We start from the raw sequence: 19,610 nt of genomic DNA, 5'->3' as shown, positions 1-19,610 counted from the left end.
ATTCCAGGTCCTTCCAACAGTGAGCTGGTAGTAACACACAGTAAAATATTATGTGTACCTGTTCCACTCTTGCTCATTTCAACTATCTTCTCTCCTTTTAACAGGCTATTTTGCAAACAATTTACTGAAACATCCTAAAACAAATGTAAATAGAGCATTGTGGTAGGCAAAATAATAGCCCTCCAAAGTTACACACAACCAAATCCCTGGAATCTGTGAATTTGATACCTTACACAGCAAACAGGATTTGGCAAAGTAATTGAGATGATATACCTTAAAGTAGGATTGTTTTCTCTGATTACCCAACTGGGTCTAAGGCAATTACACAGTCTTAAAATGGAAGAAGAGTTCGTCAGAGATATGAGGTGGGAAAAGAGGCAGAAGAAATTCAAAGTGAGACAGTGATTTGACTCATCACTGCTGACTTTGAAGACAGAGAAGGGTCATAAGCCTACGAATGCAGGAGGCCTCAAGAAAATAGGAAAACCCCTCAATGACAGCCATCAAGGAAACTTAGACTTCTACCCTGCAAATGCAAGAACTGAATTCTGCCAATACACTGAATGAGTTAGGAAACAACAGACTGTCCCTTGAAGCAGCCCTGCCAACACTTGGGTTTTAGCATGGTGAGACCATGCCTGATTTCGAAGTGTCAAATAATAAATCTGTATTGTTTTAAGCCATTATGTTTGTGGTAATTTGTTACAGTGGAAAAAGAAAATGAATTCATCATTTGTAACTTTATGTAAATAACAAGAGATGCCCAATCAGCTTTAATGATAACCTAAAACAGAAACACTGCCTTCATTTTTTTAATCATCATCCTTCATCAAATATGCTCTTGGCTGAGAGCAGATGCTCATGATATAAACACGAAGACAATATGTTCAAATGTAAAGTTCACTTTTCTTTTCAAAACTACTTTTGATTACTAAAATCTAATTACAGCAAATAAAGGCCATATAAAATTATCAAATACTGATATTCATGAAGCTACACAACATGAAGGAAATCACTCACTTTGAGCCCACCGATAAAGTCTTTCATACGCCGTTTCTTGAAGTAAGGCCATCTGTTCCATAATTTCTAAACTAAAAAAAAAAAAAAAAAAAAAAAAAAAAAATTTGAAGATTACAAACTTAAACTTTCAGTCAATAGCTATATCTAAGTACCTAATTATTTTTGTTTAATTACATAATGATTTAGCTATACTATGTTAACTTCATTTTGGAGAATAATTTTTCAATAATTTTTATAATTAAATAAATGTCAAATTTTAATAGTGTCACTTACTTATCAACTACTACTAGGGTATAACTAATGTCAGAGTATAACTTCTGTCTTTCCCAAAGATAAATAATATTGGACTAAGCCCTTATTTCATAAAATGTCATACAGTTTTAAATACAATCTAAAGTGTCTGAGACTTTGTAAACATAAGTAGCAACACTACTAGTGCAGGGAACAGTTACTCACCCTGCTGTTTGCTGGTTTATTCGCAAGAGAACTTTGACATCATTATGAATCTGTTTTACTCTGCCCAATGCCTTGAAGAAATCCTTTAAAATTAAGAAGATGACTTTAAATATGTCCATGCTGTCAGGTAAAATTATATTATTCTAAATTAAAAGATCACTATAAAGAGAAGACAGACTTTCATATATTCTAATGAAGTGTCTCTATACCAATCCTAACTTTCTTCCAATTTTTATACAAAGTATAACAGGTATCACTTCACATTTTAAGACACATTAATTTGATGCCGTCCATGTACTAAATAGCATGCTAAGTTGCCAGGAATATAAAATTTCTAAAGACAAAAGTCCCTGTCCTCAAAAAGTGTATAATCTAATGAGAGACAAATGCAAACCTGAAGATTAACACAAAAGCAAAAACACGCCCACTATTACATATCTATGACTTAGGCACATCACTCTAATTGCTGAAGATGCTGTTTTATATGTCAGCTATGCAGCCATTCTCTTCTCTCCTTCCCCCTTACCCAAGAACAGAATGCAAAGCTGGATACATAAAAGACGCTCATTACATACCAAGAATTGACTGATGCTGAACTGATTACTGATTTTTTTTTCTTAAGGAAAACATATTAGAGCCTTACTTTCCAGAAAATGTACTACTGAGACACTCAGTGAAATTCCATCACCACCTCAAGAACCCTTCTTGCCCTTTGATCCCTGATAACATCAGGCTTAAGTTTATATAGCTCCTCCCAATCAGGAGACCAAAATATTCCTTTCTGGCACAAACCATTGTCTTCAAGGGGGGGGGGGAACAAAACCCTGAAACTTCTCTTTTTTATTTAACATTTTGAGAGGTTTCATAATTCCGTTGGTCAGTTTGCAAAGAATGGCATAAGCTTAAAAAGTCAATTACATGAAAAGATAAGCAATTTCCAACTCCAGGAAAGATAGAAGTTATAAAATAAGAAACATCTACTCCGGGCTGTAATTGTAGCTAAGCAGCAGAGTGCTTATGAGGCACTGGGTTCAATCCTCAGCACCAAACAAAAATAAGTAAATAAAGTAAAGGTATTGTGTCCACCTACAACTAAAAAAAAAAAAAAAAAAAAAAAAAAAAAAAAAAAAAAAAAAAAAAGAAAGAAAGAAAGAAACACCTACTCAATGTGACCTCACTGTGACTCACAAATAGGAAATGTGATGAGACTACTGAGGGCTGTGGAGGGGATAAAGAGAACACAGGTGTGTACTGTTGTGCTTAAGGAGGAGAAGAGGAAGTAAGAGGCTAAATTATATTTCATTATAGTGAATCAACATAAAACAGTCAATAAATAACAAAAATATATTCTAAATTCAAGATCTAGAACAGAATTTGCAAAAGCAGCAGTTAACAAGGGTGAAACTGGCTGATGAGACTGAAGAGACAGGAATGGAACAGTGAGGCAGGTTTCTTTTGTTTTTAATATATATATATATATATATATATATATATATATATATATATATTAGTTGTAGTTGCACACAATATCTTTATTTATTTATTTATTTGTTTGTTTATTTATTTATTTATTTATTTTTATGTGGTGCTAAGGATCGAACCCAGGGCCTCGCACGTGCTAGGTAAGCACTTTGCCGCTGAGCTACAGCCCCAGCCCCAGGTTTCTTTATAAGTTGTGTCGTACTCTGACTTTATAAAAATACAAATGTAACTCTGAGAAATAAAAATTAAAAGCTAAAATGTGCATCTTAATTTCTCAATTTAGAATAAGCTTTAAAGGAAACACATTCTCCGTAACATGAGTAACTGCTACACTCTTAAATTCAAGTTATTCTAATAGAAGCAAGGATACCTCAGTAACTGGCCCTTCTCTTGTACCTCGGAGAAGACTCATTTCATCAGAAGTCAGTTGGAACTTAGACAAGAAGGCATCTGCAACTTGTGCTCGAATTTCTAATCTTTGACTATAATAGGAAAAAAAAAAAAACAAGGAATAGAAATCAAGCATGCAATGCATTTGCATATCTATAAAACAAATTGTACCCTCTGACAATAATTTTGTAAAACAAAGTTGTTAAAGATTCTAAGTATCTTTGAAAACCTTGTTTCTACCTTAAATGTTGGAAACTCATTTTATTGGAAATGCATCAGGTGATAAAGTAACTGGAAACTCATCAGGCAAGTATGTGATAAAAACTAGCTGATATTATTCAACATTTGATATTTAAAGGACTCAATCATTATGTAAAAGCAGAAATAAGTTCATAAATGGTCTCTGCATTATAAACTTTCAGCCACTTATGAGTCCTGGGATAATTTAAATATATAACTTGACAAAGTTATTTTTGAAGACAGAATTATACTCCTGTTTTCAACCAGTTTCTTCCCAGTCACTAAAATATCCTAACCTTTAAAGTTTTCATTTGAAGTACACAAACACCAAAAATCAGGTCCATTCATTTTTTAAATTTTAGATTAAAAGAGAAGTGAAGAATCCTACTAATTCTCCCCAATCTCCAAAGTCACTTCTCTACTTGGGGTTCCCCATATTTTCTATATGATAAGTAAAACAATGTTTTAAATTGTATTATCTAAATACAATCTTATATAGCCTAGCTGACAATTAGAAAAAGGCATACTCTAGTCTGAAAAGCAACCTATATGGACATAAAGGATTAGGTGGATTGTCAACCACCTAAAGGTCACCTAGGAACATGAACTCCCTGAATAGAACCTGTTCCACATTCCTGGTTTCTGTATCTTAGATCTGGAAGTACATAAATATGATTGTAAAAGTATAATCAACAAAGATAAACATGTACAGATAACACCACAAGTCAGCCCTCATTATTTTATTTGCACCTTAGGATCTGGAGGGTTTGAGTTTACAAAACTAAATATTCCAGTTGAATAACATAGAAGCTATACAGTTTATAGTTCTACAAACATAGAAATCTACAAAGGAAAAGTCAGTTGTCCAGGTGTTCACTTCAAACAATAAAGTAAATCATTTAACTGGGTTTGAAGAGTTGAAGAGCACAGGTCCATAACTGTCCTATTACTACTATCTAAAAGTCACCTTCACAGGGTTTGTTTTATACTCTTAAAGCTGTAATCATTATCACACAGGATTTAAAGTAATTATAAAACTTCATAAAATTCCTTGAGATAATACAAATTGACTCAACTAAAATCCCTTTTGGAGCTTTTTGGATCAATATTTAGAAACAATTTATTTAGAGGCCAAGGAAAATCAGTCACTTTATGTTTTCACTTGTTTTAACTAAAACTAGTGCTACTCATCTTGATCATACCCCTTAATCACTAAAATTGATCCCAAATAATATGGTTGACTGGATCTAAAAATCAATCCATGAGACAAAGACTGAACCACAGACTTTATATCTACAAAAAAGATGGCCCAAAAACATTTTCAAGAATGGCTATACTGCTAGAACAAGAGTTAAGTATCAAAAGATGGCAACTTTTAAAGTAGTGACAAAAATAAATTCTAATATATTTTAAAATCATATAACTCTTTAGTTTTATAACATTTACTTTTTCCAAGTAAATCTTTCCCACAACCATTCTGACAGAAAGCTACCTCTAGACGGCTCAATGGTTTGGTCTGGAAGCATTATTGCACTGAAATGACATTAGTGGGGACTTAACAACTTGTAGGCTATAGCAGAGCCTGCTGTGACAAAAGGCACATGAGATGCAAACCTTGCCCTCACCTCACATTAACACTGACATATACAACTTCTGGAGGGGTTTTGATATCTAAAATTTATATAAAATAAATGCTAATACAAAAATATAAACAATCATAAACTACAATTTCTATAGTACTTGAGTTATGTTCACACAATTACCACATGTAATGTAATATACATATGGAAAATATATAGTACTGAATAATATACAGCATTTAAAAATATGAGGTAGATATAGATGTTAGTACAAAGTGATCTAAGACAAGTTGCAGAAATATATACACAGGAACTTCCATTTTTCCTTAAAAAGAAACTACACACATATTAATTTCCAATACATGCACTTACATATTGCCCAAGTATTTAAATTAAGACTACTCAGTCTTCATGATTCCTTCAAATAATTCCAGAACAAAACATATAAATCTTCTGATACTTTTTTCTTTTCCTGAAGATATACTCTAAGTTCACCTCAATGAAGTAATTTCAAAATAATAAGAAAACACACACACAGGCAGTGTATGAGACAAAATGAAAAATGAAGGAATATAAATGGTAAAACTAAATGAAAAACATGTCATTTTTCCACTATTTAATGACATGCAAAATTAAAACAGTGTGATAATACTTTTCCTCGATAAAATTGGCAAAGTTTTTGATGACAATACCTACTGCTGATGATGGTATAATAAAAGATATTCTCATGTATATGGAAGTATAAATTGGTATAGCATTTTGGACAGAAATTTAGGAAATACACATCAGGATACTTGTAAAAAGTTTATATCATTGGGGCTGGAGTTGTGGCTCAGTGGTAGAGTGCTTGCCTAGCACATGTGAAGCACTAGGTTCGATCCTCAAAACCAAATATAAATAAATTAAATAAAGTTTTTTAAAAAAGGATGCTTTAAAATAGTTTATATCATTGATTCATTACAATGCTAAGAATTAACCCTGAGCAAGTAATCTGAAATGTACATAATGATTTAAAAACATTTTCTGAACCATTATTTTAAGTAATGGGAATAATATGAATATTCAGTAATTTAAGAATGGTAAAATATGTGGATTCTTTCACAAGAGAAAATACAGCACCCTTTCCAACTCATGCTATGGTTTAAAAATAATCCAGCAAATAAAATAAATTTGTGAATCTTTTATCTTGTCATTTTAGAAACTAGCAGATAAAATAATTTTGGCACAAAAACTTTTTTTAAAAATATAGAATGTATAATTAACAAAAATGCATGAATTGGACTACATCAGAACTATAAACTGTATAGCTTCTTTGGAAAACAGTCTGCAGTTCCTTAAAGAGTTAAATATAGAATTATCATTTTTGATCCAGCAAGTCTTAGGTATATGCCTAAGAGATAAAAACATGTCTACACAAAAACCTGTACATAAATAGTCATTGCATCATTATTCATAATAGCCAAATAATAGAAATAATCCAATTATCTATCAACTTCTGAGCAATCCCAAAAATCTTATGTATTTGTACAACAGAATATTATTCTGCAAAAAAAAGCAATAATGTTAACATAGATGACCCTTGAAAACATGCTAAGCTAAAGAAGCTAGACATGTATGCTTCCATTTACATGAAAGGTTTAGAAAATAGGCAAAGCTATATAGGAAAATGTAGATTAATAGTTGACTAAGGCTGATGACTATTTGTTAAAGGCCACAAGGTTTCTTTTGGGGTAATGAAAATGTTCTAAATTTGATGGCTGCAAACTCTGTAAGTATACCAAAAAAAAACACTGAATTATACACTTTTGAGTGAATTTTATGGTTGTGAATTATATCAACAAAGATGTTTTTTAAATACACCAAAATACATAAAATGCCACTTAGCATAACTGTATAAAATATAGCCTTAAAAAGCATCTGATATTTTCTTCTATTTTGATACTTTTTATTCTTATTAACTTTTATTTAAGTTGAGCACAATCAGTATTATTCCCACAAAGTCTCAAGATATAAGAATATCATAGGCAATATCAGCAATAAGTACTTAAAATTTAAAAGTAACACAGTCAATACAAAAACCTTGTCATGTAAAAAGCAGCTGGTACAAAGAGCAGTACTACTCTGCCCTTAATATCCAGTTAGAATACAGTCAAAGACCACTATACCCAGCAAGAGTTCAGGAATTAGAGAGCAGAAGATAAGCACTATGAGAGCAACAACCTGTGGGAATAAAAGAAGAAATCACTCACTTCTGTTCTTGTGCTGAGTAAAGGTGGCTGGATGTACATGGAAAACAGCTAGATAAGAGAACTGTGAACTACAAAGGTGGACTAAACTTCCTATGAAATAAACTAATTCTCAAAGTAATAAGGAAACATATGAAATATATATGCATACATAGATACGCATAATTCTCAAGGAACATGTATATGCATGCATACACACATACACATGGTTGCCTAGAATTTTTAATTGTGTAAAATATTTTTAAATGTATGATAGGCGTATATAACATACATATGCTAGAACCTTAAAGGACAATGTGTTTTCAACAAATACATTCTGGGAAACAAAATTCCAGATAGAATAAATAAGAACATAGAAAAAGTCTGTATGGTGAATAAACGCAGTCAAATCAGGAAATATACAACATTACACACTTTAAATATGTATGCCCACAAAAAAGCAAGCTCCTATGTATTGAGGAGGATAAAATGTGTAAGATCAAAAATTATATTTTCAAAAAATTAATTAAATCTCCAAATCCAATTTTAAAGAATGTTTGAATTCAAGGTTATTTACACATTTTTCTTATCCTTTTCCTTTACAGCATGGTCACTGTAATAAACCATTTTGTGCCTTATCCCCCCACATTTCATTTCCAGTGAAAATAGAGACTATAAACTGTCTAAGCTGGAGGGACCCCTCCATATCACCAACAGTATCTTCTGTAGGATAGGCAGAAGGTCCAAATTGCTTCTAGGTCCAAATCAGAGAGTCTGAAGAAGGAAGAAGTGATGCTCTCTGGATTACCCTAACCTTTCACTAAGCAATGAGAAAATACCTCATACAACCTTCTGCAATACATTTTTACATGTATATTTGTGCAAAATAAATTGCCTGAATAAGACAATTAGATATCATGTTATCCAAATAAGCCCATAGCATTTCTATTTCCAAAGCAAACTGCTCATTTTTTTAAAAAAATTCCTGTTAAAAGAAAAGGTAATATTTTAAAAAGGAAAACAACTCTTTGCCAACCCCTAGGAACCTGTTTCATAATTTCTGCTATGTAATTTTTCTAAAACACACACACTAATGTTTGCTTGGCACATTAAATCTATAGCTCTGAGGATGCTACAATGTCACCAAATTTTCAGTTCCCCAAAGAATATCAAACTCTTTCAGAGGCTTACTAAAATAATGAAAGTAAACAACCTTGCTTAGTTTTGAGAAAATGTGAACAAGCATAGTGTTCTAATATCGTCTCCCATAGACATTAATCAGTCTCATTTTCATGTTACAATGCTTATTGTTTTCATTTTATGTTCCTTTTCTGACGCTGGAGTAGTTCATTCACTCAAAAAATATTTATTAAATCTAATGCATCAGCACTGGAGTTACAAAAAGAATAAGAAACTGTCATTGTTCCTAAGGAGCTTATAGTTTAGAAAGAAAAAAACAACAACAATTAATAGCAAGCGGTAATAGACACTACAATAAAGATGGTAACAGAAAAATTGAACTTGGAACAGGAAAAGTTTAAATCAGCCTTATATGGAAGATGGCTGACCTGTTATCTTCTTGGTTTTAATCACATTTTTTAAACTAAATCAATGCTGGTTTATTGGCCAACATTAAAGAGAAAAATTTATGTTCTCGATCTATAACTGGGAAATTATTTTTCTAGTAAACTTCTTTCAGAAGAGTGGTTGTAATATGAAAAACATAATTTTGTGCTAAAGGCATAGGCTCACTCTGTCTACAGAAACTCAGTAACTGCCTCTCCTGTAGAGCTGGCACCTTGTAGCATCAACTATCCTTTCACAATGGTATAGGTATAACTCTACTCACCACCATCCAACCCACTAACAAGACACACTTTTGTGGTGATGGAACTACTTGGTCTCTTGACTGTGGTGGTGCACACATGAATCTATGCAGTTGGTAAAAATTATGTATTAACTACATATGTACACATAAATGAGCATAAGCAAAACTGGGAAATCTGAGTATGACTAGTGTATTTTATCAAAGTCGTTATCTTAGTAGTGGTATTACGTGGCTTCCAAGATAACCATGAAAGATATCCGGGTACAGGCTACAAGGGGTTTTTGAATTCTTACAACTGCCTATGAATCTACAATTATCTCAAATTAAAAGTTTAATTAAAAATACTAAATTGTATTTTCAAGCTTAACACTTACTAGATGGGAGAATTATGGGAGAGGGCACATCCCAAGAAATATGAAAGATCTGAATACCATTTGGGCTAAGGCAAAGCTTTTCAAATTGTCATCTCTAGGCCACCTGCATTAAAATATCAGGGATAGTGTTAACAGGGCAGGATACTGAGCTCAACCCAAGAATGACTGAATCATTAATCAGAAAATAGTTGTTTACTTTTATACAATGAGAAGTTTTGAGGAAAGGGCCAAAATGTGCCATCCTATTAAGCTTCCAGATGGTTCTACATTTGCTATGATAAAGTATAAGGAACATGAATGGCAGCATTGTGAGGAAAAAAAAAGAGAAAGGAAAATTGGGGTACAATTATAAAGGTTCCAATGACATGTAACATCAGACTAAGTTATTCCCAAAGAAGTAATTGTTCAAATTTAATGGATGGAAAATTCTTGCTTATAGTGAGCCAAAATGTATCACCTGCAAATTTCTCCATTGAGACTTCATTCCAACCTCAGCAAAATCACAGAATAAATCTAGCTTTTTAAAAACTAGACAGATTATTAAATATTTGAAGAGAAACACCATGTTCTTCTTGGATCTATACTTCTAATACATAATTCTGGTTTTTCAGCTCTATGCCACTTGATGAGATCCTTATCATACTACTAACCCTGCTGTTAAAGTAAGTCACACATGGCTTTGTTTTACCTTAATTATTAACAAATTTTAGCAGCATTCAACCAACATATTATAATAATCCATACTGCACTTAATTTCATTCACTTGTCAATCAACAGTCTACTTACTTTCGTAAACTACAAGGAGTATTTATACTTAATTATACCAGAAAGGATTAATCATAGTAAAACCTAAGAGGCAATAATTCTGAAAAAACAGTGTAAGAAAATTATTACATTTTAAAACACGATCGTTTCTGAACTTCATAGTAAATAACACATCATCATCTCTGTTCCAAAAAAAGAATCTCTCAAACTTAGTAACATGTTTAATGCCTTAAGCTACTGTTTTTATGCTTAAATTACTACTAATAATAACTTGGGTTTTGGTGCTGTATCAATTTTAACTATACTTATATTATTTTAATTTTGATTTGCAGTTAGGGACAATTTTCTTTCCACTTAACCTCCAAATTAATTAAGAGGTCATACAAATAAAAACTTACCTTTCAGCTTGAAGCTTAGTGGTTTTTACTATTAAATCTTGAGTCTGTTCCTTTGCTGCCTAAAATTATAAACATACAAAACATACATAAACATACATACATTCCAAATGCATTACATTTTAGAAAACGAATACCAACACCTATGGAGTTCAGACTCTCCAGAATTTGAAAGTTTAAAATATCCAAGTGACCCAAATAGATGATTCAAGGCTCATACACTACTTTTAATAAGAGGAGTTCCCTCATAAGTCTCAATATACACATAATGCTAAAATTTACAAAAAAGAAAAAGGTTGCTGTCTAAAGAACTTACAGTTCATAACTCTTTAGTGAAACAGAAGCACTTGAAGAGCAAGTTAAGGGTGAGAACATAACTTTAGTTATGAATATGCCAGGTTGGGAAACCAAGAGACCTCTAAACAGGGCCATAAATTAAGTCACTAAAATGTAGGTATGGAGCTCAACAGAAATGCATGAGATGGAGATAAAAATTTGCAAGTTGGAATATGTAAGATACCTACCAAATAGAGTGTTGGTAAGGATCAGAGATACCCCATCTAAAAGACAAAGGGCAATTCCTGACCAAAATTCATACCAAGCAATGCTCCCTTCCCCAAACCAGACTGAAAAGATCAGAAAAATTTGATGAAAAGGAATTCTATCCAAAGATCAGTCAAACATTTATGAAATGGATTCAAACAAAACACACATATAGTCAATAAGATTCTCTCTCAAAGTCTCAAACTGGAGAATGCTACAAAAATAAGGCAGAAAGCAGTCAGACATGGTGGCGCATACCTGTAATCCCAGCGACTCAGGAGGCTGAGGCCAGGAAGATCATGAGTCCAAAGCCAGCCTCTGCAAAAGCAAGGCACTAAGCAACTTAGCAAGAGTCTGTCTCAAAATAAAATACAAAATAATGGGATGGGGATGTGGCTGTGGCTCAGTTGTCCAGTGCCCCTGAGTTCAATCCCCGTACCAAAAAAAAAAAAAAAAAAAAAAAAAAGAGAGAGAGAGAGACAAAAAGCAAGAAAAGAGGCAAGAGGACATGAGAAACAGAGGGTTCATGCTCTGAAGGGACACTAAGCCAGAATTATGCAGAGTGGAAACTACAGAGAGTGAGTCAATCTGCTAAAAGGGTGGATACCAGAGAAAATACCTGAAGATATTGGATCATTTTCATGCTAGAATACTATAATGTTGTATCCCAGTTGCTGAGATTTCTACAGCTGCCTCAAATCTAGACACTCCAGCTCTGGATTGCTAAGGCCTCATCCTCCTTCTGCAAACTCTACCTTATTATTTCCCATGCATCCTGACAATAAGAGAACCCACATCTCACCCTTTAGTGAAGAAATTTTGAATGTGTGTTCCTTACAACCAAATCATATTACTATCAAACAGTGGCTACATAAGAAAAAATGTAAACTTCGATAATTCAGAATAACACTGATTTTTAAAGAATACAGGCGAACATGATGGCTCCCTAGACACTCTTTTGAATTGTGAATCTTTAAATACAATAACTTCTTCAAAGGCTTACATTTTTATCATTTCACTTTAAAGTTTACCTTTCACCATTATACATAACTTGTCCTGTACATTTTTTCCAAATATACTACTTACTTAATTCTCAGAAATATTTACATTTTAATATTTCTGGAAAAAAGAATGCTTCACAAAAGCAATATCAAAATTGCTTATTAGCTTCTTTTTATTCCTAGTCATTAAATTGATGGCATACATTACAATCAACAGTGTCTAATTGGACAGGCACAGCACAGCACGCCTGTAATCCCAGTGGCTCAGGAGTCTGAGACGGGAGGATGGAGAGTTCAAAGCCAGCTTCAGCAATGGTGAGGTGCTAAGCAACTCAGTGAGACCCTGTCTCTAAATAAAACACAAAATAGTGTTGGGATGTGGCTCAGTGGTTGAGTGCCCGAGTTCAATCCCCAAAAAAAAGAAAAAGAAAGTCTAATTAATCAATGAAATAGGATATGTTAGTATAGTAGTATAGTGTATCAGAACAATATTTTCCATTTTTTTCATATTTCCTTACTCTCCATTTATAAATTGTGGTCATAATTCCAAAATAATAATTAATAGTACTAGTGAAGATTATCATCCTAAAATAATTTCCAGTTAATTTATCTTAAATGTTAAGGATGGTTATTATTCATTAAGTAATAAACATGATATAAATGTAATTTATGAAAAAAAAACCATACCCAAAGGAGTAAAACAGCACACAAAAAATTACTGATTTTTTTTTTTTTTTTTTTTTTTTTTTTTTGCACTGCCTAGCATGTGCAAGGCACTGGGTTCCAAGGGGAAGGCGTGCCTTTAATAATTGTGTCATTTTGGTTCTTCCCCCGCCCCCACCCCACCCCCCATGAATCTGTTCATTGTTTATTTGTTTGTTTGTTTGTTTTTACTGTGGTTACAATGCATATAAAATTTATCATTTTAGGGTGATTTTTTTTTTTTAATACTAGGGATTGAACCCAGGCACTCAACCACTGAACCACATCCCTAGACAGGGTCTTACCAAGTTGCTTGGGGTCTCACTGAATTGCTGAGGCTGGCCTTAAACTTGTGATCCTCCTGCCTCAGCCACCCAACCCACTAGGATTACAGGCATGTGCCACTCTGCCCAGCATACTAATTAAATTCTTAAATGTTATCTCATAATAATAGTCATTTTTTAAATGCTCCATGTTTAAAGTATTTTAACAAGTAGTAAGTAATTAAATTAACCCTTATAATAACCACTATGAAAAAAAGAAGAGATAGAATACTCTAAGAAATACTTCTCTTTATAAATGGATAAATTAAAAACATTATAGTTGACGAATGGGAGCTATTAAGATTTCAATAACATTACAACCAAATAAATTAACTTTATGAAAAACTGGGGAGAATGAATAAAACTCAAAATCATGGCTCTAATGGCCTGCTGAGATAAGAAATGACTCATGTACCAAAATTGAATGTGAACAGTAGCAGGTGATCAACTATCTAAAAAAATTAAATTAAAAAGCTATGAGAAAATCTTCTGCAAGTGATGAAAATGCTTTATATCTTGATTACAGGGGTTGTTTCCTAGAAGTAGAAAGCAATTTAAACACTTCAAGTGGATACAGTTAGCTCTGTACTGACAAGACCAAATATAAAGGTTTCTAGAATTAACTGGATAATATTAATAAACCAGCACCCAGAGAAACACAAACATTTATAAGTATTTTTAGAATGTATAATATTTATATTCAAACTTCCTTTACAGCATAATGCATCAGATATCCATACATTCTGCAGACCTAATAATTTTGAAAGCTAGCTTTGCACTAGGAACTATGCTAAAATCTAGCCATTCTACAGCACCTGTAGGCGGCTTGTCATATCTTGACAACAGCTGCTCATTGCTTGAATGTCCTCATTTATGCTTTCAAGTTCCTGAAAAGGAGAAAAATTGCATCACATATTATATATACTATTTAATAAATGTCTCCTCTCTTGGCCAAATCCTTAGTCATTCATACACATACACACTCACACACACATTTTGTCAAGGCATAATAAGAGATTCCACATTTAAACTAGAAATGCTTAAAAAGACAAATACCTAGTGCTAAAAAGGTATAAAGAAGTTAATCTATTCTTTCAGAGAGTACAGAGAAAACTTAAATGTTTAAAAAATATGCATAATTTTTGTTTGTTCATGGACTTTTGTTTTGTTTTGTTTTAGTTTGTAGTACTGGGAATTGAACCCAAGAATGTTCTACCACTGAGATATAGCCTTGATACCAGGAGGACCATCTTACCCCTAGATGTTCCAACAAAGAACATCTCCAGACATTACCAGTGACCCCTGGGGAACAAATCAAGGGGGAGAGGCCAAAGATGCTACCACAAATCTTTTAGTTCAGAGACAGTCCCTAACATATATCTGGCCCCATATGTAAACAGTGCCAAGGTTAAATATCTAGATTTATAAATTCAATAGTGGTTGCAGGGCAGGGGTTGTAGATTTATAAATTCAATAGTGGTTGCAAGACTGGGTGGAGCACTTGCCTAGCATGTGTGAGGCACTGGGTTTGATCCTTTGCACTGCAGAAAATATTGTGTCTATCTACTACTAAAAAAAAAATTTTAAAGTGGTTGCACAATTGCCTTCTAGTTGTTCATCATTCCTTCTTTATTTATGAGCTAAAACACGTCTATAGAAACAAGGCTCCCCTTAACAACTGCATGATGCAATTGTTAAAAAAGACAAAATAAATGCTTGACCCTTTCCTTTTAGTTAGCAATTTTCAAAGTATGATAGTTTCCTTATATCTACGGAAGATAACCAATGAAGATTCAGCTTGATTTTTAATATCATTATGAACTCATAGATTTCATGTTTGATGTGTTTCAGTTCAAAGCAGTTATAATAATTACTGATGCTCAAACTGACTTATCTTTGGTCAGTAGAAGCCTCTTTAAGAAGCTTACCTCCAGAGTCTATTTGACACTTACCCAGTAGTCTTCCTAGACAGTTTCCTTACTTTATGGCAATGATAAAATAAAGTTTAGAGACCATAATTTGGATGTGTTTATTACTACTATCTCTTCCTTTTTTTTATGAATTCTACCAAACTTTTCTTTTGCCCTTCTAGGATCCAACAGACAGTCATCTTTTCATTGTTAAGCTTACCTTCAGTCAATAAAATCCTATGAAACTGCTAAAATATTTATTGCAGTCAATAAAATCCTATGAAACTGCTAAAATATTTATTGCAACCATGTATAACACTTCCATGTCATTCACAAAGAAATGTCAATATCATATTAACAATATTACATATTAACATAATAAAATACTATAGAATTAAAAAAATAAATAAAACTTATTTTCATGGGGAATAAACAGCACTCAAGTTTGATGAAACCTTATTTATACATTGAAGTAATTGATCCCTGAAACTTGCATAATTTAGGATGAAGTAAAGGTGATTCAATACTACTTACTCTCCCAAGAAAAAGTAGTTATCCACAGGAAAGTTATTCAATGAGGAGATTTTTCTATTGGAAAACTATTTAGAGAAATATTATTTTTTGTTAAAACACTAAAATTCCTAAGAGAATTTCCTAGAACAAATATTACACTTTCTAAGAACAAGCATTAGCAGAGTTTAGATTCAGAAATCATCCTATTTCAAATAAAAACTAACGATACAGCTGGAGTATAGCAAGTCATTTTCTATTTGAACGTGGTACATTAACAGCAAACATACCAACTTAATTCAAAATAATACTCATCCAAATAATACTCACTGAGTTTTCAAGGAGTGCTAAACAAAAAGAATTCACATACCTCCTTCACTTCTTTGAAAATGCTTACAAATTCTTCATTGATGGCTAAACTTCTGCGTTCAATATCTCCACGTAAATTTCTTCGAGTCCGCAAACTATTTTCAACAAAAAATGTTGAAAGTGCCTTGAGAGCTTCCAACATCTCCTGTTTCAATTGATAATACAAGAAAATTATTGAGATTAATTTTTAGGTGGTTTCCTAATCTCAAGATAAAATGTACTGAAATCACTTTTGATGAATTTGTTTCCATTCAACAATCCAAAAACTACTGGATGACCTTCAAACTACTGAAGAGTAAATTTATTTCTGAAATATAATAGGTATATACTTAGCTTACACACAATGGCCTAAATACAAGGTTATTCACTGCAAAATTGTGTGGAATTACAAAAATTGGAAATAACTGACATGTCCACCTAAAAAATTGGCTAAATAAGTTATGACATATTAATTTTTCAAAATGAAGAAATCCTTTACGTACTTGGTATGAGCTCTGAGATATAGTAAGTGAAACTGCAAGGTATAGAAAGTTGCAATACCAAATGTTATAAAATAAAAATGCATATATACACACAAATTTACTTGCATACATATATAATCTCTAGAAGCATCTACACAAGAAATCAGTGCCACTGGTCACCTCCAGGCTAGGAACTGAGTCACCAGAGGCAGGATTGAGAAGACCTCTCTGAGGTGACTATTCAACAGGCAGCAAGTGCAAAGACCCTAAAGTGGAATGAAGAAGCCAGTGTGACTAAAGCTCCCGAAAACTATTACAGGTTTTAAGCAGGAGAGTAACACAATATGTTATATGCAGCTAAAGTTTATTCCAGGGGCTGGGGTTCTGGCTCAGCAATAGAAAGCTCGCCTAGCGTTCAATCCTCAGCACCACATACAATTAAATAAATAAAATAAAGGTATTGTGTCCAACTACAACTAAAAAATGTATATATTAAAAAAGTTTATTCCAACTTTTTAAGAATGGATGGTACAGGAAGGCAAGAATGCAAACAAATAAAACTAAAATAATCTAAGCAACTTGATGATGTCTTCACCAAGACAATAGCAGTGCAGATGAAAAAGAAATATTCACCGCCCCCCAAAAATTTTAAATGTACAGTCTATAAGAGAGTTTCATTTATGGGTTGCATGGAACAGGTGAAAAAAAGAACTGAAACCAAAAATTATTTATATGCTTCTTGCCTGAATGGATGAATGGTGATGTTCTTTTTAGCAGTGAGAGCAGAATTGGTCTGGGGGAAAATCAAGAATTTTGTCCTTGTTAAGTTTTTATAAGGTCAATCAGGTGTTCAATTGAAGGTATAATAATTGACAACTATTTCTACAAAATATGAAACTGGGTACAGGTGTCAGTAACAGGGTTACAGATTAGAGAGTCATCATACGTAATGCTATTTATAAAATTAAAGGAGATCAATTACCTACAGAGAGAATATGGTTGGAGGAGAGAGCAGAATTCTGTTCAGGATATTCTCACAGAACGTGGCATTCTACAGATAAAAATGCGTACACCTGAACTACTGTATATTCTAAGAGGCTTACCCTTCCAGCTTTCAGTTATGTTATTTGAAAGGAAAGTGACCACCACACTAGGGGCCAACATTATCCTGCAGCTAACATTCGTTCAGCCTGCCCTGCACCTAACAGTAATTTAAAATATTGGCTGGATTGACAAAAATAAAGTATTTAAGTGCAATTTAATATTAGCAAAAATGTTTACAACTACAAATGCTTATTGTAAACACATGCGCGCATACACAAAGACTGCCTTAAAATATTCTAGGGCCTGGCTGAATGGACAGAATCCTAAAAGTTATTAGTTACATGACTTAACTTAGTTGCACTCCCTCCATGCCTTATTTTTTCTCCTGGGTAAAAAGGAGAGAATGTTATCAACATTAGTGTAGTTGTACTGCATGAAATAGTAAATATCAATGTTAGACACATTAAGCAATGCCAATTTATGATAAAATAAACATTTGTTAAGAAACAGCAAGTGCTGGGCACTGTGCTTAGAACTTCACCTGATATTCTTTAGAGTCCTCACAACAACCCTGAGAAAGTTACTAGCAGTATTCCCAGTTCCCAAACAGAAGCTTAGAGAAGTTAAGGAACTTGCTCAAATCACCATGCACAAATGTGGTGGTTAGCGCTAACAATTACTGATGGCCTTAGAACCCTTCTTTTCCAACTCATGACACTGTTATGTTACAAATTCTTACTGACCTTTTGTTTTCCAATTACCTACATATTTACCTATAAAGCTCTCACTTTTTCTAGCTCCCCGCCCCCCCCCCCCCCCCCGCTTTGGCATTCCTCAGGGGACTGCGTGATATAGAAAATATATTTAGCTACGACAGGAGCTGGAAAGTCCAACCCTAGTTTCAGAAGCAACTTGGTCGGTTGTTTATCTTTAAAAACAATAAAATAAATAGTGGATAAGTCCACAAGTCATAGGCAGCACTTAGCTTACAACAACAAAAACTAGTAGATGATTTCCTGCACGCCTTGGGTAGAAAGCAGATCTTTGGCGCTGCAAACTGTTGCTGTTCTCACCTGGTAGTGGAAATGCTCACTGGTCACACTGTTCGGACCTCCTAACGCCCAATCGCGACGCCCTACCAAGCAGTTCAAGAATTTTGTCTCGGGCACGGGTTTCTCATCCATCTCAGACACCTTCACACCTGGGGGTGAGGGGAGGCGCCTTCCGAGAGGCCACAACAGGAAGCCCCTTTCCCTTCCAGGGTCTTCTCGGGCTTGCCTTCTCACCTGCCTCGAGCTGGCAGAGCCGCGCGCCGGGGGGTCTCGGGTCACTCGCGGCTCCCCGCGCAGCCGGCACCGCGTAGAGGCCAGAGTGTGCGGACCAACAACGCCCCCTGTCCGGCTCCAACCCCGGGAGAAGAGGGGTTCTAGGACCTGCGGCCCTGCTCGCCCGGGTTACCTTGTCGTTGTCCAGCCGCGTCTCCAGGATCTTATGCAGCTTGCGCGACAGAGGGTTGCTGGTCTGCGCCGACGTCCCGCCTGCCCCATTGCTGAAGCCATTGGCGGCCCCGGAGGCCGGCACAACGACCACTTCCCCGCCGCCCTCTGCCATAGCGACTCGCGACCCACGACCCACGACCCGCCCCCAGCGGCGGTGCTGCCAGCTCAGCCCTAACTGGGTTAACAGGCGGGCAGAGCTAGAACTGCGCATGTGCATATCGGTCTGCGCATGCGCCCTGATGAGGCCGGCTGGTCCAGGCTGACCCGCTCCAGCTCCTGGGAAAAGAGCCAGGGGAGAGGTGGCGGGCTAGGTAGCTCCAGTGAGAGGAAGAAATTCGAGGTATTAAAAGGGGCTTCGTGATTCCTGAATCTAAGAAATTCTGAGCCAGTTAAACGCAAAATGCACTGAATCCTGCGCCTGGCATACGCGTTCAATGAAACACTTCTTCTTAAGTTAACTTTATCCGATTCGTCTTTCCGAAGAGTATTTACT

The 19,610-nt window shown here is 34.5% G+C and overlaps 1 protein-coding gene across 2 annotated transcripts in view; it reads right to left on the bottom strand.

The window, feature by feature from the left end:
* Positions 1–19,302, bottom strand: part of COG6 (component of oligomeric golgi complex 6) — a 75,432-nt gene extending 56,130 nt beyond the window's left edge. For both annotated transcript variants that reach the window (XR_014021167.1, XM_081287262.1), the window contains exons 1-7: positions 19,077–19,302; positions 16,115–16,258; positions 14,140–14,211; positions 10,759–10,817; positions 3,329–3,440; positions 1,477–1,559; positions 1,021–1,091 (exon numbers count right to left, since the gene is read on the bottom strand). Coding sequence is in view for 1 of the 2 variants with exons in the window: in XM_081287262.1 (XP_081143388.1) it covers positions 1,021–1,091; positions 1,477–1,559; positions 3,329–3,440; positions 10,759–10,817; positions 14,140–14,211; positions 16,115–16,258; positions 19,077–19,229 (694 nt within the window). In the remaining variant the exon portion in view is untranslated. The remainder of the gene's footprint in view (positions 1–1,020; positions 1,092–1,476; positions 1,560–3,328; positions 3,441–10,758; positions 10,818–14,139; positions 14,212–16,114; positions 16,259–19,076) is intronic.
* Positions 19,303–19,610: the final 308 nt, after the last annotated feature.

Source organism: Spermophilus citellus (assembly GCF_964194105.1).
Source record: "Spermophilus citellus genome assembly, chromosome: 1".
NCBI classification, from domain to species: domain Eukaryota; kingdom Metazoa; phylum Chordata; class Mammalia; order Rodentia; family Sciuridae; genus Spermophilus; species Spermophilus citellus.
The sequence above is the reverse complement of the archived record's forward strand: the minus strand, read 5'-3'. Positions and strand labels throughout refer to the sequence as shown.